Source organism: Eretmochelys imbricata, chromosome 11, assembly GCF_965152235.1.
Source record: "Eretmochelys imbricata isolate rEreImb1 chromosome 11, rEreImb1.hap1, whole genome shotgun sequence".
Lineage (NCBI taxonomy): Eukaryota > Metazoa > Chordata > Testudines > Cheloniidae > Eretmochelys > Eretmochelys imbricata.
Window position 1 is genome coordinate 38,475,731 of NC_135582.1, and position 22,207 is coordinate 38,497,937.

A 22,207-nucleotide genomic window follows, 5' to 3' on the forward strand; every position below is an offset into this window, starting at 1 on the left:
TGTCATGTTCTGTAGACCTTTACTGCTCTAAAATTATCTACGGAACAAAAACACATACATTCTGGGTCCCATAGAGCTTTGAGTCCCTTTAGCTGGGTCCATGAATTCTAAGGCTTTATTTTCCTACACATTAGCGATGTTATATGTGCTTTTTAGCTGAAAAGTCAGGGTGAGACGGATGACACAATTTCACCTGTGTTTTCATGACAGTTCTGTGCTTCAGCAACTCTCAGAAATACGATGTGTTAGAATTCCACTGTCTGAAGTACAGCGCTATATTAAGCAGTTAGAATTGTTTTATGCATAGATATTGTGCAAAACTTTGAGAGTTACTTTGTGTTTTATTGTTTTTTGGTTTCATTTTTAATATGGAACCAATCAATATTGTGAATTATTTTAATTTGGAGACAATTTCATAATAAACATAAGCATTAGGAATGTAATGTCAATTTCCTTCTCTGTTCTATGAAATGAAAACGTAGTATTTTCCAGTGTCCATGACACTATTTCCTAGCTTATGGGCTGTTACCCACACTCCAACACTTTTTTCAGCAGTCCCATATATGCTTTTAGTTCTGTAGCTCTGTGGGAAGTTGTTTATGGCATTTTATGGAATTCAATAGATGAGAAAAAAAGTATACGTGGAATCCAACTTGAGGCACTTTGACGGGGTCTGCCTGGTTCAGAGAATGGGTGCTCAGCACCCATAAGGTGAGCCACCAAAAATCACAGTCACTTTGGGAATCTTGGCCCTTAGTTTAAAAAATGTACAAAAGAAAAAGGGACAAGTCATCACTGCTTCACTTGTCTCTCTCACCAGCCGAAGTTGTCGCAATAACCTTGTCTCTCAGATACTGTACGGTGGTATCTGTCTACACTAGGCTAAATCTTATTTAAATGTCCCACTGTTGCTAACACTGATATAATTGCAGTTAGCATCATATTATTTAGGCTTGCACAGAGCAGGTTTAATTTACTTGGAGTTTAAAAGGTTGTGATCACAGAAGCAATGTCTCCTCTAGGTTCCCAATGTTGCTATAACTAACACAGCTGCACCAGTCTTTGCAAAGGTGAGAACTTTTCAGAAAATGTCCGTAGAGTAGACAGGCTGGCTTACCAATTTATGAGAAGAGCTCCACTTTTCACTACTGATCTGATAGAGCAAAAGAGAACAAGCTTTTATTATAATGTGGAGAACTTTGGCTATGTGGGAATGCAGTGAGCTGCAAACACTTCTACATGTTCACCCAAGGAAAACCCACAAAAGACTGGGCATCTGGCAATGTCTGATAAAGTGTCAATGAATGAGGTGGGATCAGGCCAGATGGGACAGGAGGCCCAAAAGCCTGATCTAAGCCTTGCAGAGAATGAGACAACCACCCCCATAGTGCAGGCATCAGATGTATAAGACCCTTCACCTATCAGCTGATGTTTTGTCTCAGTAAGGAATGCAGAAGGGGGGGCGCTCTGTAATAATTAAATAGCTAATCACCACAATTAATATACCTACAGGATAAAATCTGCAGGATCTCGTAGGGTAGGTCTGCGCGAGGGTGTGGTTCCCCAGCTCTCCGACACGTATTTGCGCTAGTTCCCATCCAGCTAGCGCAAGTATAAATGGCAGCGTACCGCAGCAGCACCGGTAGCGGCTTGGCCGGGGCCGGATTTCCAGACCGGCACAGTAGGCACATGCCTGGGGACGCCGGCCCTGTAGCGGCACCTAAACGTGAAAAGTGGGGTTACGCGGTTAGGGGCAAGCAGGGGGAGCGTCCGAGTCAGCCCGCCTGGGGGCGCTGTGAGCGTGGCTGGGTGGAACAGCTGCCGGAGGCGCTGGGAGCGTCCCAGCCCCGTCCCAATCTCAGCCGCCCCGCTGCCTCCGCCCTGTGCCGGGGGGCCCGGCCAGCGCCCCGTTCGCTTGCACCGGCAGAGCCAGCGTGTGGCCGCCGCGCCGGGCTGCGGGAAGGGCAGCAGGGCCCGCTGGGCGTGCGGAGAGGTAGGGCCCCCCCCTTGCGCCTCACCAGGGGCAGGCGGGCTGCGCCCCAGCTTGGGCTGGCAGCACCGTGCATGGCGGAGGGTCCTGCTTTCCCAGGGAGGCTGCGCCCTGGCCCCGCCGCTGCCCTGGGGCTGCTCCGCCTGGGGGCAGCGCTGCGGCGGGGGGGGCAGAGGCAGGGGAGTTCCGGGGCGGCTGGGGGTAGGAGCAGTGGGCGAGCTGGGGCAGAGAAGGGGACGAGATGGTTTCAGGGTTTGGCCAGTGGGGTCAGCGGCTATGGAAGCAGCCGTGCCGGCCTTGGTCGGGGGGCGGGGTTGGTGTTTCCTGCGGAGCGCAGGGAGGGCCGCTGAAGGTGCTGTGCCGAAGGTGTGAGTCCGGCTGCGGGCGTGGCCGAGTGCCTGGCCACCAGGGTCAGGGGTGTTGCGCTCTGCACAGCTCCGCTCCGGGCGCTGCCGCGGCTGCAGGGCTGTCCCTGTCTGTGCTAACTCGGTGCGAACTAGCGCGAGTGCAGGGCCGCAAGCTGGGTAATCCCTAGCCCAGCTCCTAGTGGAGACATAGCCTCCAAGTACGCTAGCATAGAATTTTTTTTTAAAAAAGAATGCATAATTTAAGTCCTTGCTTGTCTAGGGGTTTCATTAAGAGGTTTAATTATGTGGGAGTTTGGCCAATATAGTGTGTCTAACATCTAGCACTGCCCAGGGCCGAGATGCCCCCTTCACTTACACAGCATGGTGGGAAGCCAGCAGCGTGCATGGCAAATGGCTAGAGATAATGTGGAGGGGACCTGAGGTTCCCCAGCATACTGCCCCTGAGCCCCCTGAATTCTCTTTGCACACAGAATGCAATGTTGGCGCTCAACTGGATCTTGGTGCAGCTGCTGGGAGAGGAACAGAAGATTCCTGCTTCTTTAGGACAGGGGCTAAAACCCTGTGGCAAACAACCATGTATATTGCTACTTCTCAGACCAGTGGTAGCTCCTGACACTCTGACTTCATGTGGAGGGAATCAAAATGTGCAATCATGTTGGGGATGCCAGTTGCTGTTGTCTCAGTAGCTAGCCATGCCACTATCGGTGGAAGCCCTGGAATCTGCATGGAGGAATCTGCTCTGGTAAGGTAGGTACCCACCATGGTAAGGGCAAGGATCGCCCAGAGAGCGTTATTGTATGCTGAGCGTTCTGGCTTCCTCCCTGCTCCCGCTCTGCAGCAGCCATTCCTGCCCCATTGAGGAGGTTAGGCAATGTATTTATAGCACCAAACCTAGCTGTTTTTGCCGGTAGGGTAAGTTGTCCTCATCCATGTTTTCTGTGAGGAAGGAGACCTTCTGGGTCTGTGTGTAAGGAAGGTCCAGAATGGGTTTTGATAATAAAGCTATTGCTTTTTCCCCTCAGTTTTTATTAAACTTAACCACAGTGTTTATAGTCTTTCATAAATTGGTGTAATTAGTGACAAGACAAGTAATGTAAACAGGATTGTTCTTGCATGCTCACATTCATACGTGCCAAAACTAATAACCTCACCCTCGCCTTTAACAAAATGTATATTATCCATTTCTATTTTTTCATTTTAACAAGGAGCCTCAAAGGTGAGCACATTAAACCTTGAATGGTGTAAAGGGAGAGGGCACGAATATTTCTGGAAGTGACAAATATGACGCTAGAATGCAATTTGGGCTAATTTAGCGATGCAAAATCTCACCAATTATTATGCTTCCCTCTGGAACTTAAAATCTTAGATCACAGCTGTGTGAAAAATGCATTGTTAATTAGTTGCCCATTAGTCTTCATATTCTAGGGTTTATTCAAATTTAGGATAATTTGCTTTATGCAAATCAAATTATTTGACTTCCATTTATATTCTCAGTTAACACCTGGAGCCTTAAGATTGATCCCTGTGAAACTTGGCTGTAAGCACATCGTATATTAAGGGCTAGAATTTGCCTGACAGTTGTACAGATGAGCAGGCTGCCTCCCACTGTGTGCCTCCTTCCTGAGGCTCAGGACCAAGTATTGTCTCTGCTTTGGAAGCACCAGGATTGCTCTCTAGGGTGAAGCCACTGCAATGGGGGCAGGGCCATGGATCATAAAACATGGGGCAGCATGTGAAGTCCCCGTACCTCCTGGAGCTGTGGGCAGATTGTGTCTCCTGCACTGCCTCCCTTGCTGACTGCTAATCACAGTCTAGCCCTAAAAGAAGAGCATATTGACACTGAGGCTGGTTTGAAGTGAGAGGTGTACAGATCAAATGCAAGGATATTTCCCCACACCAGAGCTTCCATTTGGTCCACATTAACAAAGAGGAAGTTACATAAACAGCAAAATCCTCCCTGATTTTTAAGGGCTGCGTTTACAATACACACCTGTATATTGATGGTATAGGCTGTGTGCAGCTCTCTACTACCACACATATAAAATGTTCATTGTATGGCCAGAGTTTGTCTTCATAAAGTCTGCAGTGAGGAGGATCAGGAATAAGTCCGTTATTACCTAATTATATGAAAACTTCTAAATGTTTGGAAGCAGGACTTTATAACAAAGACAACAACGTGAAGGTAAGAGTTAGCCCCCATGCCTCCTTGGCTGCACCAGATCTCATAAGCCAGGCAGGGTCTGTACTTGAAGGAGAGTTGCGGAAAGTGATATTAATGATTCAGTAAATGACACCCTTCCTTCTGAGTGTGTGTGTGTATACTTTCTTCAAATCATGACTTGTCTCATTTAAAGATCAATTTCAGGCCAATCCTTACTTTGCCTTGCAGATTAGCAGTAGGTGCACCCCAGTCCTTGAGCCCCTTTGAAGTATTCCCGTGGAGTGTCCAGCCCTTTTATCCAATGAACACTCACAATCATACCGTGTCTGCTGTCCCCATGGGAACAGTGTACACTACAGCATGTGTGAGTCCTCTCAGGATCAGCTCCTTCTCCAATAGCACAGCAATGAGATGTATTTATAATGAAAACACCAAGTTGATTATCCAAGATTTAAGATTCAAGAGATAATGAATAAGAATAGTGCAAGCAAAAGGATTATAGATAAAAGAAAATCATAGCATGATACCTAGAGACTAAACTTAATAATCTAACCTTCTATCTCAAGAAGTTTATCTCACCACAAGTAAGGCAGGACCTACCACTGCAATGCAGTACATATGCAGCCTCCTTTGTACGGCAGATTTGCATGCTGGCTGTACATCATTTCTGAACAGTTGGAAGTTGATAGGGAATAACTTAGATTTACTGCAGTTCCAGAAACACAAACATAGATTTTGATACCTCTACAAAATGGCCAGTTTGAACCTGGGTGGGAAATCAAACCACAGGTCTTCTCCAGTTGTCTATCAGTTGAGAGAGAGAGAGAGAGAGAGAGAAAGAGAAATGCTATGCAGGTGATGTTCAGTGGTTCCAAAACTGCTGGTTAAGATAGTCTGATAACTGCTTGGTCGTGGGCTGTCTTGCCGTAATTAGGCAAAGTTTTGTCCTCTACCTACATAAAAAATCAACCTGAAATTCAACAGCAAAATGCAATTCTTAATTAAATTTGAAAATAAATATTTAATCACCTCTGTCATGTATTAATCTAGTCAGCAGCTCTCTTTCCAATCTGGGCTCTTTTTAAAGAGCATCTTCCTTTTTAATTACACTTGTCCTCCTAAAGTGGCTTTGAAAGAGCTGCTTCTTGCCAGCAACACAAAAGCTTGTCATTTTACAGACATGTTTGCGAAAGCTGGCAAAATAAATTTGCTCTCATTTGGTCTTCATTTAATTTAAGGAGGCAAGCTCTTACGCAGCACTTTTCATCCAGAGATTCCCAACGTGCTCTACAATAGAGGGGAAAAATAGCATTATCATCATTTTACAAATGGGGAAACTGAGGCACACAGTGGCGATGTGACCAGCCCCACGTTACCCAGCAGGCCAGTGCCAAAGCTGGGCATAGACCCCAAGCCTCTTAAGTCCCACGTCCACTAGGCCGCTCTGTCCCTGCCTTCTCTCTCTCTCTCCCTTTTTTACTTGGACAGGTGGTACATTAAGTGCCAACCTCACAGAGAAACAATCCGTCGGTAGGCACTTCTCAGCACCCAGGAAATGGATGGCAGTTGCACGATGAAATGCATTCTCTAACTATTGAGCCTCTGCCTGAGGCTGTTCCCCAGGCCACTGGAATTCGAAGAGTAACTGCAGAGCTGAGCCCATTGTCATCTTTCTGCCCACGCAATCAGTGTTTCTCTGGATTCCCATTATTATTACAGACTCTATTCACTATGCCAGGTTGACTAGCCTCCATCAGAGTGTAGGGGGCAGGGACATGGCAGCTCCGAAGAGGGTAAGATATTTGTCTTAATGGCAACGAAATTCAAAGTCTCACAAAACGTGCATGGTGTTCTCATGAACACAAATGCAGTCCAGATTCACTAAAATGGCAATGCATTGTCAGCGTGTTGAAAAACATCTCAGCTGCTTTTCTGAACAACAGGTGACTGTATCTTGCACCTGGGGAAAGCCCATTGAGCCAAATTCTGCTCTCACACGGTGTATATCCATGTAGAGCCGGCAGAATTTAGCCCAATGTGTTTATGGGGACCAAGACCAGGCAAACTTCATGCTCCAAGCTTGGTTATCGTCTCACTTCCACCAGTGCCAATCGGGAGTATGTCCATGGAAGTCAAAAAAGCTATAATGGTGTAATAATACCAGTGCAAGGACCAGATCCATCTCCCAGTGTTCAACAGGACTGACTCCCATGGAAGCAGGAGCAGGCCCTAAGTGAGGAGAGACTCAAGCCCTGCATAGGGGTTTGAATTGTCTCAGGTCCCTTTTATTTTATTCCAGGGGATACAGGTTTATCATCTTGCAAATCCCACTGCCTCAGAGCACCAATAATAATATTTTACTTGTAAATCCTAGCTAGCAAAGACCTACTTGCCTGCCGTTGCAGAAGAGCAACAGAGAAATTGAAGTAACAGCCGTGTTAGTCTGTATTTGCAAAAAGAAAAGGAGTACAGCTCACTTCGCTGTAGCTCACGAAAGCTTATACTCAAATAAATTGGTTAGTCTCTAAGGTGCCACAAGTACTCCTTTTCTTTTTAGAGAAATTGAACAAGACCATTTTTGTCCTTGTGAAAATATTACCCTGATAATGCTGCCAGCATCAGTGTCATCTTGGATTAGCTGCTGTGTAAATTCTGGCTGCTTGAGTCAGACCTTCAGTATGCAGGACCAGGATTTTTAGTATATTTCAGTAGTGGGCGATGAGGGCTGTTCGCAAATCTGGGTTTATTTCCCTCATTTTTGCCAGGCTCCTTCCCTTCCCTTCAGTCTCTCTTGCCACTTTGTCAGGCTCCCTCTCTTCATATTCTGAGTTTCCTGCTCTGTACCAAGAACCCATGTTGTTAAATTACATTTTGGTGAAAGCCAGCATGCATGGCTGAGGGATGTAAACCAATTTTCTCATGTAAATTACATGAACGTTGAATACAAACTGGGTATAACTGATTTATGATGGTGCAGAACACTTAGAAAGGGTGATGTCTGCTTCAGTACCATCCCATGCAGCCTGGATTACAAGAATTATGGACCAATACGGGTGAGGACTGGAGCCTAAAATGACAGATAATTGTTGCAATACTGCAGATGACTGTTCGTAGTATTTCACATCAGAGGAGGTTTTTTTGAAGATCTATTCTTTGGAAATTTAATTTTACCAGCTTGCTTCCCAGGGTGACCAGTTGTCTCTATTTTATAGGGTCAGTCCCGATTTTTGGGTCTTTTTCTTATATAGGCTCCTATTACTCCCCACCTCCTCCCCACTCCCGATTTTTCACATTTGCTGTCTGATCACCCTATGCTTCCCTGACTTTACAAACTGCTCAGCAAAGTCGTCAGCAGGAAACGGTTTGCAACAGAACATCCAGAATTAATCTAAAAAATACAGTGGACCAAATTCATCCCTGATGTACTCCTTTAATGGTGCTACAGTAGGGTGGATTTAGACTATCAAGTTTGTCTTCTGTTAGGCTGCTGTTATGAGCTTAAGTACAAGCTTCTTAATTATCCACTCACTTTTTACATGAACTAAATATTTGAATTAAATGTACCCAGAGTTAATTCAGACAGCTAATAAATCATGGACAAATATATCAGGCTTCTCCTCTTCCATTTCTTCTATTTCTCCCTCACTAGTATCTTTCCAGCTTCTCAAATATGGATCAGCTGCTTCCTAGACGTCTTAGCCAAAAGTTAACATATGTGGCATGATTCTCAGCTTCCCTGTGCCTTTTACAATCATTTCCACCTGTGTAAGGTAGATGTCAGATACTGCTAAATCAGTCTGGTAACAATTTTTACCCACTCTACAGTCAATTGACCAGATTCTCACCTGATATGAATCAGAATAGCACCAATAAAGGGAATGTCAATTTCCACCAGTTGAAGTTCTGGTGTACTTTGCACTGATGTAAATCACTACATAAGGGGAAAGACAATAATGAATTGGGCCCCTGATCTGCTGTACCCAGTCCAAAAAAAATTCACAAAGGCAAGTCAGTAAAAGAACTGGTCCGGCATGTAGAGATGAATCTGAAAAACAGCCAATGTAAAAATTAGATAGCCAATAAAGGTTAGCATAGGCCCTTGCTCAGTGCAGATTTCCCAATTGTAGATATATTAATTTTTAGATGAGGGGAAATCCACTTAACACTATTTGTATCTTCTTTAACTTCACCATCTAAATGTTTTGCCATTTTATGTGTCTAGACCTGGTCCTGGACCATAGGCACCAACTTTGTGGGTTCTCCAGCCCTGAAGCACACATGGAAAAAAATTAGCGGGTGTGTAGCACCCACCAGCAGCCAGCTCCTCTCTTTCCGCCTAGCACCTCCCGCTCGCTGCGACCAGCTGTTCTGCGGCATGCAGAAGATGCTGGGAGGGAGGGGAAGTAGTGGGGATGGGATGCGCTCGCGGGAGTGAGCAGGAAAAGGTGGGGCAAGAGCAAAGCCTTGTGGGAAGGAGTGAAGTGTGGCAGGGCACCCCTGTGCAAAGGGAAAAGCCGGTGTCTGTGTCCTGGACTCTGCTCTGGCTTGTTGACTGGTCTGGCTGGGCAAGGAGACTGCGACAATAGCCTAATTAACAGTACAAACCCGATTCATTCCCAAAGCACCATCCATCCTGTGCACTGAATGAGGAAGGGGTCCTGTGAAAAAATAGCATGTGATCATATAATTAAAGACTATATTATAGTGCAAATGCACAAGGGTGCCAAATTAAGGTTCCACGGGCAACCTTAATACTGGCGTTTCCTAACTTCTGAGTGCTTGACTTGTCAACCTTCATGTTCTTTTAGTGTAGGTCTTTTGTATGGAATTTATACATAATGTTTGAATAGACCTAATTACGGTCTATTCATAACCACAAAATAATAATAATTAATAATAAAAGTTTTGCTGTCTGATATTATCTAGACAATATCCTAGTATCCCCTGGAGTTCAATCCTGTACGGGTAGTAAAAGCTGACCTGATTTGTGTCATTGCCATTGTTCTCAGCTAGGTTAAGTACTCTATGTTAATTGAGTCACGATACGTTATACAATCATATGGTGTTACAGAGCTACTGTGATTTGCTGAATATGCCTGTGTGGCTGAAAGATCTGCATATGTGTATCTTCGCTATGAGATCACTCCCTTTTTTATGTTGGAGCAATTTTCTTTGGTTGTAAGCACCAAATCTTTGGCTCAAGCAGAGCTGTTCAAAGCTTACAGGTCAGGTAATGTTTAAATTGCATTATGATTTTTATTATTGTATTGACAGGGCTACCTCAGAAATTAGCTATGCCAAAGGACTGGAAAAGCTGGCTAACAAGCTTACCAAAGCTTTGGACAAGATGAAGCTGAAGTAAGTAACATCTACCAAATTCAAAAATGAGATGGAGTGTAAATGAAAAGAGTACAGCATAGGCTCTTCCTCTTCTTTAATCTTCACATTCGTAAACAGTGATTTCTTTTTTTAGTATGTATAAAACATCCAACAGTATGCAAAGGAATGAAAACCATCTGAGCACAACACACCAGTCACTCTTAATTGTATGGGGGTGTAATTACCAAAAATCTCAGTTCCAATAGCCAGGATGGCTAAAATAGCAAGTTAAATTCTTTTCACATCTGACATCCAGCTGATATATACAAACTCCTAGCACTTTGCTGTGTGATTAAGTGCACACAATACACTAATTCTTAATAGCCAATATTATGTTAGCTGACCAACATTCCTTAGACTTGTAGTATATTTCCAATATCCAAAAAGTCAATACAACACTTTTCAAAAAACTGCTTCCCAACTTCTAGACTGCAGTGGAGGACGGTATAGGACAACTCCAAAAGGCACTGATCAGCAGCTAAACAGCTAGCAGGAGCTCAGCACCATTCTGGGTTTGGCCCTAGGTGTTTAATAAGAGAAAGGGATCTGGAGATGAAGATCCTATGTAATAATTAGGGTTGAACTGGCATAAAAAAATTAAGCACATGTCAACCAAATTCTTTGACCACTTCTAGAATCAAACTTGAATCAGCTCCTGTGTGTCTGTAGCCCTGGCCCCTAGTGGATGGAATCGGAACTGCTCGATGGTGTCCCGAGTCATCCTGCAAAAGCTAATGAAGGTTTCAGAGTAACAGCCGTGTTAGTCTGTATTCGCAAAAAGAAAAGGAGTACTTGTGGCACCTTAGAGACTAACCAATTTATTTGAGCATGAGCTTTCGTGAGCTACAGCTCACTTCATCGGATGCATACCGTGGAAACTGCAGTAGACATTATATACACACGGAGACCATGAAACAATACCTCCTCCCACCCCACTGTCCTGCTGGTGATAGCTTATCTAAAGTGATCATTCTTTGACCAGTGTCTCTATAGGTGGTCCACTTCAAATTGCATGCACCTCTTGAGCCCTTGACTGGAGATTTCTAGCTAGCAGTGCCTGTTTGCCACGAGGAGGCATACGTGGACCAAACACCAAGGCTATATAAGGGTGTGCAGGTGAACTGGCCTGTTTCTAAGCCCCACTCCTTCTTCCGGGGATAGTGCTCAGAAATCACCTGAAGTGGAGCACCCACATGGACACTACTGGAAGAAGCAGGAAATGTCACTTACCCTGTGCAGTAACTGTAGTTCTTCAAGATGTGTCCCCCTATGGGTGCTCCACTGCCTGAACTCCTTCCTCTCTGCTTCATTTGTTCCTTAGAGGATGACTGAGTAAAGAAGGAACTGAGGGCAGTTCGCCCTCATTCCCTATAGAGCCTCAGTGTCTGCCACGAGGAGGCATGCATGGGACAGACAGGCACTAGAAATCTCCGATCAAGGACTCAAGAGGCACTTGTGCACCAGAAGTGGAGCACCCATGGGGGAACATCTCAAAGAACTACAATTACTGCACAGGGTGAGTAACATTTCCTTCTTCTTCAACTCAAGTACTATTCCTGCTCTCACCGTGAAGTTCCAGGTGGCGGTGGGGTGCAGCATAGTAACGACCAGGAAATTCTGAGGTAGCCACAGAGTTGTTACGCAATGTTGTTCCACTTTAGGTGCTTACAGTTCTGTCTGAGTTTAGCAAATGTAAATGGTGAATGGATAAGGGATTGGTGATTAGTGTTGAGATCTGGGGCCAGATACTGAGCTGGCATAAATTAGTGTCATTGCAGGAAAGTCACCAGCTGAGGATCTCACCCTTGATGTTTTATATTTCATTTTATAATAGCCATAGAAACAAAGCCATTGTGTGCATTTTTTTCTGTCTTTAGCTGCATTTGCCATGCATGGCTCTGTGGGTTTCTGAGGGGATGAAATTTGCACCAGTAAGTGTGAGCAGGTACATTTTTTAAACTTCAAAGCAGTCGGTAAACTCTTAAACTAATGCACTGTAAACATTTCAAACTTTACTGCTGCGTTTGGGGGTGTGCCCAGAATATTTACTACTAGACACACCATTTTTTCTGGCAAAGCATGTCCAATAATGCAAATACTAATGCAGTGGTTGTGTGTGTTTTATGTTCTGTGCCCAGCAAACTTGGCAAAGCAATTCAGTTAGAATCCATAAACTCAACTAATCATATATTGGATGAACATTGAAAAAAAGAAAAAAGCAGTAAGTCAAAGCATTTGTCTTTCTGTTCTTTTTATGCAGCATTTCAATATACTATGTTTCCTGTGAGTGAGGCTGGATCAAATCAGAGATAACATACAGTATGTGTAAGCAACACTTACATCCTTCATGGCAAAGCAACTCCATTTAAGAGCAAGGAAATCAGAAACCTGCATACCCCTTCTCTCACCCATCCCCAGCAAAACATTATGTTGTGCATTTTGAGGGCTATATTCTCCAGCCTGGCCAAGGTTTCTTGGCCCCAGTCTGGGGTGAGGGAGCAAAGGTGAATTTTAGGCCCAGAGTTTGCCTTGTCATGTGCCAACTGGGAATGACCCCCAAGAGCTTCTCTAATCACTAGGTATCAGCTGGATGCAGAGATGCCCCAACTGCACTACCCCTGGCTAAGAACAGGGGTGACAGAAGAACTGCTATGTTGGTTCTATGCCACTTGAGGATTCCTCTAGACAAAAAAATTCTCATGTGCCCAGATCCACTGTTTTTGGGACTGCTCTGCAATGCCACAGAGGTGCAAAGTGGTCAGAGCACTCTGAAAAATCAGAGCCTGGTCCAGGGGCCTAATCCTGCACCCTTGCTCACATGAGTAACCTGTGGCCCTCAGATACAACAGCAGTGCGCTTGGGATGGATGGATGAATATAGACAAAGTACAGGTTCCAAGGAAAAGACAATATGCATCATTGTAGAGTTGGGTAGCTGGATTTTGATCTCTCAGTGAGGAGGACCTAAACTGCCGTGAATGGAGTCCCATTCGTCCACTGCTACTGCGAGATCAGAACTGGGCTGCTTATGCTTTTCCATATTTTATTTTCTCTCCGAAATTCTGAACAATTCTTCCATCTAGAAACTTTTAAAGGCTGGTCAGTGCTTGGTAAACACCATGCAATTATTCAGTGGAATTCAAGGTGATCTGAAAGCTTTCCACCAGCAACTAATTTACATGGGTATTTTTTATTTGCTATGGGTGGGCCAAATTCTACCCCTGGAAGTTGGCAGGACTGCGCAAGTCATGGTGAAATTTGACACTTAGAGCCACTGCCAGTATCCTCAAGCAACTAACAATGGAGAAATGCCTTGTTCTTTAAATGTCATACTGTGTTTCTCTCCCACTAGCTAGATAATGCAGTTGAAAAGTCAGCAAAACTGGTAGTGAACAACTGGAGCCAACAAAAGAAGGCAAGTTCCTAAATTTTGTTCTCACATAAAGGCATAATTTCAAATGAAAGCATTTGCTGCGCTACTCCAAAGATGTAGGCAGATACTTGTATTCTTAATATAAAATTCATCAAAAAGAAAAGGAGTACTTGTGGCACCTTAGAGACTAACCAATTTATTTGAGCATAAGCTTTCGTGAGCTACAGCTCACTTCATCGGATGCATCACGAAAGCTTATGCTCAAATAAATTGGTTAGTCTCTAAGGTGCCACAAGTACTCCTTTTCTTTTTGCAAATACAGACTAACACGGCTGCTACTTTGAAACCCATAAAATTCATCGTCATAGACCACATGGGGAGGGAACAGATCTCCGGTATTTGTCATGTCAGAGCGACAACTCCACTGCAGTTGAGACTGCCTTTCTGTGTAAAGCTAGACAGGCCTAAGTGCTCTAAAATCCACCTGCATGCTCAGATTGCCTTGACATTTGGTGTGTCTTGTGGGGTGTGAGCTATTCTCTTTCAGCTGAGAACATCTTATGGAGATGAATGGGACACTTAACGCCTTTCTGAGCCTTCTGTGCTCTCTCTAGTTCATACAATCTTATAACGGAGCGCCAGCTCTGGTCTAGTTAAGGTTGGGAAGCCTGTCCTGTTTCAAGGATGGGTGCTGCTAAGCACTCTAAAATCTGTATGCTTACACGGATTGTCTTGAAATTTGCTATGCCTTATGGAGTACAGGGTAGGGATAGTGATCCAAAGGTGGGGTCATTTGATGCAAGGCGGTCTTGAGATACGGTCCTCAGGAAAACCCCCCAGCAACTTTGAAGATTCTAGCAACTTTGAAGTTTGACGCCCACCTTGGGCAGAAATCTGAGAATGAACTGTAAAGTTTTGGGGAAAATCTGCCTCTGTCAATATATTTTATTTTGGAGAAATGTGAACTGCGTACAGCAGAATATTCAGAAGGCACGGAAACTATTTTTGAAAAGAAAATACATTACACGTGAATGCTCACTGGGAGGGGAGGAGTAATGGGGGGCAGTAGATGGTAATAGCGGAAGAGGAGTTTGGGTCTGCAGTGAGGGATGGGGTTCGTATGGGAATGGGTGATGGGGAGGAAAGATGGGTTGGAGGGCTCAGGTAAAGGGGGAGGGGTAGAGATTAGGGGGAATGGGAGGGGAGAAGACAGGAGGGGTTGGAGAATGAGGGGTAGCAGAGGACACTTGGGGGCTTAGGACCGGGGAAGGCTGTCAGTCCTAAATTCTACCCTTCCATGTATGTGCTGGGATCTGGGGGAGCCCTACCCCTCTGTAGGGATCTGAAGCCTGCTCCTTGCCCACTGTATGTTCTGGGATCTGGGGGCCCTCTGCTCCTTTTGGAGTGTCTGAATCTCTCTCCCTACTCCTCTACGGCAGCTGGGACCCAAAGTTGGGGGGAATGAAGGTAACACTAATTTAACAGAAAATGAATATTTCAGACACACATTCCCCTTGTGTGGAGTGGACATCCCAGTTCGGAGGTGGGGCAGACTCTGGCGGCTTGTCTACACTGGCACTTTACAGCACTGCAGCTGTCTCGCTCAGGGGTGTAAAAAACACCCCCCTGAGCACTGCAAGTTTCAGCTCTGTAACGTGCCGGTATAGACAGTGCACCAGCGCTGGGAGCTATGCCCCTCGTGGAGATAGTTTTTCGAGCTCTCTCCTAGCGCTGTGCCACACCTGCACAAGACACAGTAAAGGCAGAATGAGAGTATGCACGTAATGGCCATTGCAGGGCATCGCTCAAAGCAGAGCGGGCTACAGAGTGCAGGGTAGTGCAACTCTGAGGCTACAGAAGTGGTGGATGTGGCTCTGTTCCCATTCTTCAGCCTACCAATTGCTCTCCCACCACCCTCATTCCCCAGTGCAGTTCCTCTGTGCCAAGCCCTGTACTGGTATTTGACTCAGGTGACATGATTTTCACTTATTGCATTGCCAAAAGTGGCTAGTAAGCAAAGACACACGGGGTTCAAACAAGCCTTGTGCGGATTTGTCTCCAAGGGAAATGGTATTTGTTGCTTGCGTCGCTTTTTAGTGTTTTTGTAAGGGCTGCAACCTTCTCCAAAATACCAAAGATGTGAGAGAACATACAGGATTTCTGGTCACAACAGACAATAAAGTGGTATCAGTTACAACCTCTTCATCAGTGCAGGAAGATTTGTGGAGAGGGCAGGAATTGAAAGCATAATTCCTGTGAGATCTAGAAACGTCGAGCAAGCTCTGCAGCCATTCTGCTTGGCAATTTCAGGACTGTCTGTTGGCACTCTACACCTGACTCTTTTTTATTGGTGTGTTTGTCTGTAGGCCAAGAGGAAATGAATGCGGTTTACCAAGGAACGTGAAGCACTCTTCCGTTGTGTAGAAAACACCAAGCAATTTGCTACAGGGAAGAAGCAGCAGAAGGTAACTCCTCTGTAGAGCCAACTGTGTACATAAATCTGTGCGATGGATGTACTTAGAGCATCCATGGCTACATTAGAAAAGAAAATCAGGCACTACTTTTGCTTCATATGTACCTCTCTGTCATCTCAAAGAGGGTGCAATTTGTTTTGTATTTGTTTTATAAAGTACCCGTTTTTAAAGCATACTCCAAGCTAGGCCACTCAAAATTAAATAATTAATTTTAAAAAAAATATGCTTCACAAAAGACTCAGGTCCATACCCTCAATAGGGATTGGAATAATTTGGCAGCAAAGCTGCTTTAAAACAGGCCTAGTGGCCAGTGTTGACAAACTGTCAGACTATGAGAAATTCCAATGGGAACAGGTGTCCGGAACCGAAAGGTTATAGCTTTGTGCTGGTGCATGGCAGCCACAAACTGCAACTGGCTAGCGCAAAAGTTAAACTGACTAGTCTGTTTCTGTTGTCCAAAGAGAGACAATGTGGTCTGGTGGATAGGTACTGGACTGCTGGGTTCTATTCTCGGTTCTGACACTGATCTCTTGTTTGGCCTTGGTCACATCACTTTACCTCTCAGGGACTGTTTCCCCTCCAACCTTTATCTGTTTTTTTAAAACAAAGCCCAAACCCCTTCCCCAACTAGAGTTTTGACCCTGAAATGGGAGATATGCCAGAGACTCTACGAAGAACACTAGGGCTTTCACTATCACTATTGATTTGAAGTGGATGGCTCTTAGATACCACTGTGATGGGCGAGAGTATAAAATCCTTAGGCAGATTTTGTGCAGTGCCTAGTACAATGGGGCCTTGGTCTGGGTTGGTCCCTGTAAATTCTTTTAGTCTACAAAGAATAATAAGATGAGACAATAATCACTGCCCCAAACTAATCAAGAGTAAAGAATAACAAAGGTGAAAAGTGAGCTAGGTTTTAAAATTCTTTCAGTTGTAGGAATAAAAGGTATTATTTGTGAAACAGATATTCTTCTTTAATTATGTGACTTTTAACTAGACCCAACTTTTACATAGTTCTAGAACTCTGTGAGAACAAGACCTGTACCAAGAAATAAACAAAAGAAGGTGAAAGCCAATTAAAAGCAATCAGAACAGCTGCAGCTGAGAGTCTCCCAAGCTAATGATGGACTCCCACTCTGTCTTTCACAAAAGATGCCTTTCTAGTAAACAGTAACCTGGACTATTCAAGGCCCCCTCAATGCAACATCCCGTTGGATTCTTTTCTTTAGCCACAGAAATGAGCACATTAAAAGGAGAAGAGATTCATTTAGGGATGATATCAAAGGAATAAGTTCAACCACTTAACCAAAGTTTTCCCTATAATTTAGATTTGCAATTAGAGGTAAAACTGCATTTCAAGTCCAGGTAAAACTAAAATGTGCCTTCCACTGGCCTGTCAGACTCTCAACTGCCAACATGTGAATTGTTAACAAACTGATCAGAGCAATAAAATCACTAAGGATACAAATAATTTGTTCAAGCACCATTAGGAAATGTTTCTTCCAAGGTTAAGTTCCCTGTGTTAGAAAAGAGTGAAAAGCAGACAGAATATAGATAGAAATGCTTTAAGTAAATAGGCGATTTATAACTTCAGACTGCTGTCCATGCGCTAATTAGTCCCTACATGAGGTAGGTAGGAAGGTAGACAAACATTATTGTCATCATTTCTACAGGTGGATAAAATGTGACACGGAAAGGCTGAGTTGACCAAGACCACACTAAGAGCAGCAGCTATGCCAAGATAAGAATTTAGGTGTTTCTGCCTCCCACACTTGTTTTCAGTTCTCTAAACCTCAGCTTCTTCTCCTGTATTTGGTGATCACTTGTGTCCATGGCCTGAGTATCTTCTAGCTAGATATGACTCTGATATTATGTAATTTTGTAGTCTAGGTAGCACGGGTCCTGCTTTAGGTTTCACCTGCATACATATCCTGGTAATCACTGAAGCTGGCAGAATTACACCTGTCAAGAGATCAGAATCAGGCTCACGGTTTACGTCTTAAGTGAATGAAGGAAATAGAATATTATATTCATGTGCAAAATCTCTTTTGTGTTTGCCTTAATATTTATGATTATAAATATACGTTTATATTTTTACCTTAGTTGCTCAGAAGGCTAGAAAAATCAGCAACAAAAATGACAAAGGAAGATGAAGATTATTTTCAAAAAAATATATCTGGCTACGAAACTAGACTGACTTGGGAGACAGCGTTAGAAAATAGCTATCAGGCAAGTAATTTTGTTTCCTTTCTGTTGTGGTTCTGTCTCTATCTGAGATTTTTCCAAAGACTGCGAGCCTGATTCTGATCTCATGCCAGTTTCACACCAGTGTAAATCCATTTACTTCAATACAGATACTCCTAATTTACACCAATATAAATAAGATAATTAGTGTCTGAATATTCATTGTGAAAATTAGTATTTGGTATTTGTGAAGGAATAAGACAACCCTGGTTTTACTCCTTTCTCTGAAGTATCGTTGTTTCATACTGCCTCAGAAACAGCCCCAAATACTGCAGTAAGGGAATGTGGGTTTTTTTGTTTTTTTCCAAACAACTGGATGTTTAATGAGAAAAAGCCAGCCAATATAATTGGCAGATCCATGGTATGCAAAGGGTCTATGCCTTAACAGCAAACTTCCCGATAGGTACAGGTGCTCTTTTCGCTGCTGTTTTTTGGTCTTCAGACTTTCTTCGTACTTATTCAATCTGCGGCGCATGGCGCGAGTCTTCTTTGGCCATGGGTCAAGAGGCTTGTACTTTTTGCCTTTATAAAATTTCCTCAGGTTCTCTTGCAGTGCAGTTTTAGGAAATTCAGAGAGAAAGATGCTTCATTCTTTTGCCCTCTCCTTATCTTTCCCCTTTCTCTGTATCTCCCTTCACATACGTCTCTTATCTGCCTCATTGGCATAATGACACGGTCTTTAATATCATACACTCTCATAACGCTAGTCAATGGGAAATAGGAGGGTAAGTCTTTAGCTTACAAGTATGGGCTAATTAAGTGGAGATAATCTTGGAGCCTATTGTCAATTATCCGATTGTATGTGTGAATTGACATATGCACTTGGTTCCCCATCAGAAACTCAAGGGGACAGAAATAAAAGTTGGCATGGAAAGGGAGGCAGCCCGTTGAATTCACTCTGCTGTATCCTGTCTAGGGTAGTTATTCTTGTTTTAACATTAAACACATCACAGATTGACCTCTGGTGGAGAGTTCAGTCTGTGTGCTAGACTATAAAATATTAGGTGAACTGAGCTATGGCAGTGTTCAAGGGCACCTTCTCTGCTTACGCAGAACCTGAATCTGTGTAGAAGAAATTTCCTCATTGATTCTCCATATGAAGCTGGCAGTGGTAGCAGGAAGGGAGAGGTGCACGCTAGCAGTGATGCAGCTTATTGTGGAAGATTGTAAAGCCGCCAAAACTAATACTGAGTATGGGAGGCAGGACTTTGGCAGTGCAAGCCAAACTTGTCCTATTGATTGACACTACCTTTGCACTTTATACTTTTATCTTTAAAAGCTTTTTCCATGGCAAATGGTCTAAACTGCTGTCTACCCTCTGTTTGCTGTTTTAGAGTGAGTGTCTTGTTTGTGTTGTTTGTGTGAAGCTGAGTGCATTGAAGTAGCACAAATATAGCACTTTTCATTTTTGGAATGCTTTAGACACATAGAACTAACTTCATCCCTGGCGGATCCCCACTGTAGACACTATGCTGAGTTGCACTACAGATGAATTTGGCCGCTTGACTAATTAATCCTCAAAAAACTAGTGTGAGATACAATAAGTACATATCATGATTGAACCCCTACAAGTCATTATCGTTATCGCTATTTTACAAATTGGGAAACTGAGGCAGGGAGGTTAAGTGACTTGCTTCCAGTCACAAATCAGTGGGTGCCAGAGACACTGCTTGAGAGTTCATAGCTCCTAGACCTGTGCTCAGGCCATTGGACTACAGCTCTGTACACTACTGGCTGTCTACTAAAATGACTTTTCTTGTAGCTTAGTTTACAGTTCGACCAAAAAGGTAATCAGAAATAAGTGTTCATTAAATGTGCTATGGATTCCCCCTCTGCACAACTGAATTAGCCATAAACTTATGCCAACCTCTTTTCACAAGTAGACATAGATCACTTTAATTAAAGCCTGTTAAACATTACCCTGGCCAGTGAGAGATACAGTATTTATTACATACTCAGAATTGTTCCAGACCATTCAGTGTTTTTCATAAGAACACAAGAATCACCATACTGGGTCAGGCCAATGGTCCATCTAATCCAGTATCCTGTTTTCTGACAGTGGTCAATGCCAGATCTTCAGAGGGAATGAGCAGAACAGAGCAATTATCAAGTGACCCATTCCCTGTGGTCCAGTCCCAGCGTCTGGCCATCAGAGGTTTAGGGACCACCTGAGCATGGGGCTGCACCCTGGACCATCTTGACAAATAGCCATTGATGGACCTATGCTTCATAAATTTATCTAATTCTTTTTTGAACCCAGTTATACTTTTGGCCTTCACAATGTCCCCTGGTAACGAGTTCCCCTGGTTGACTTAGTGTGTGTGAAGAAGTACTTCCTTTAGTCCGAGCTGTGCGACACTCCCAGTTCTCAGGGTCCTAGAGCCTAGGCTCCAGCTCGAGCCCAAATGTGTACACAGCAGTTAAACAGTTCCTTAGCCCAAGCCCCATGAACCCGAGTCACAGGCCAGTCACGGGTTTTTAAGTGCAGTGTAGGCATACCCTATAGGCAGCTCTTAGAATGTCCCTGCATCAGAAAGAATGACATTTGAGACACCAGGCCACCCGGTAACCAGAGGATTGCAGCTAGGATGCTGGGAACTGAGCGTCATAGACTGATGTTCAGTGTTAACTGAGGGGCAGGCATAAGACTGCAGAGGAATATGGATCATGCAGTCTCATAACGAGCAAGCAGCTTCTGGCTTATGATTAGCTTTGGCAAAGCTATGCTGACAGTAGTACCAAACATGGTGATGTTAGTATATTGGGATGCTGGTGAACTTTAATGGGAGTTGCATGTGTACAGAAAGGAGATGGTCCTTGGTGGCTCAAAACTAAAAGCTTACAAAATACTGTTATCATAGCTGGAGGGATGACTTGGTGGTCTCAGATCTGGAGTTCAAACTTCTAGGGTCAAATTAGACCTGGCTGTAAGGAGGCACAAATCCATTGAAGTCAGTGGCATTGTGTCTACTTACATCATGAGTTAACTTTTGCCCTTAGGCTCCCTGGACTTAGAGGTTTAAATTCCAGTACAGTCTATTCATCCCTTCTCCTTTCTGAGGAAGATCAATGAGACCTGGGTGTATGTGTGTATGTGCATGTGAGTGAGATCAGCCTATCAAATCTGAGATGCTGTATATGGACATTAAATACCCCCATGGCATTTTTCATAGGAGTAAAGGGTTTGCCCTAAGGCCACAACTTTCCCCATTGTTTTTTTGCACAATGCTGCCAGTATTTTTTGTCCTCCAGCCTGGAAATGACTGCATTATCAGTGGGGCTCTGTGTAAAGGTGGAAGGCACTTTGGAACAAAAGGAGCTATATAGATTTAAGGTGCAGGGGAAGAATGGCTCCTGAAGCAGCTGTACCAAAGATCTGATCTGTTCTATCAACAGAACATTTAATCTTTGGTTGGTTGTCCCTAAGGTGTGGTCACTGATTTGTTTGCTGCCACTGACTGCTGGCATCCTTTTTTCAGAGTATTCTAGACCTGGAGAAGGAAAGATTGCAGCTTCTGTGCAATATCCTAAATACTTATAACCAGCACCTTTCCCATTTTGGACAAAACTTGATCGCAGTAGGTAGTTCCTAAGATTTTTAGTTTCCTGTATAAATTCCCTGACACTGTTGCAGTTCCTGATTCTGAACTGGTGTCCCATCCTCTGCCATTATTCTCGTGTCACACACAGATTCATAGTGCCATAAGCCAGGTGGATGCTGAAAAGGACATTCAGACTTTACTGGAAGAAATGTCAGTGTTCTCTCCTGAAACCAAATCTGAGTTCTTATTAATGGATTATTATGTAAGTACAGAACAAAGAAGGCAGCTTTGCTTGTGATCTATTATTCTGTTGTTACCATCTGTTCTTTCTTTCATTCCAGTACCCTGAATGCTAGCATAAAGAAAACTAGATTGAAAATGAGAAGTAAAAGTGCAAGTGTAAACCCCAAAAGCTGAGCACTTTATTAACAATTCTGTTCATAAGCTGGACCCTTAAAGCCAGATAAAATGTAGCAAGTGATTTTTTCAAAATTGTTTCATAAAGGGTTAATCTAATTAACATTGCTGCAGTTACTTGCAGACATGAATTAGGAGAATGAAGGTCTCTGGGGACGTATATTTAGGGGCCACAAATAAGGATGAGGAATGAAGTTTTCACAAGATAATATATTGTGCCCCTGTGCCTGTGTAACTCAATGTGATATCGCAGCACAATG

At 43.8% G+C, this 22,207-nt stretch overlaps 1 protein-coding gene across 1 annotated transcript in view; it reads left to right on the forward strand.

The window, feature by feature from the left end:
• The first annotated feature begins 3,010 nt into the window (after nt 1-3,010).
• The window catches only part of NOSTRIN (nitric oxide synthase trafficking), a 28,389-nt gene continuing 9,192 nt past the window's right edge, over nt 3,011-22,207 (forward strand). Inside the window, 8 exon segments of the mRNA XM_077830382.1 lie at nt 3,011-3,105; nt 9,794-9,877; nt 12,037-12,118; nt 13,250-13,312; nt 15,637-15,735; nt 17,848-17,973; nt 21,468-21,555; nt 21,656-21,792. Coding sequence (XP_077686508.1) covers nt 3,011-3,105; nt 9,794-9,877; nt 12,037-12,118; nt 13,250-13,312; nt 15,637-15,735; nt 17,848-17,973; nt 21,468-21,555; nt 21,656-21,792 — 774 coding nt within the window.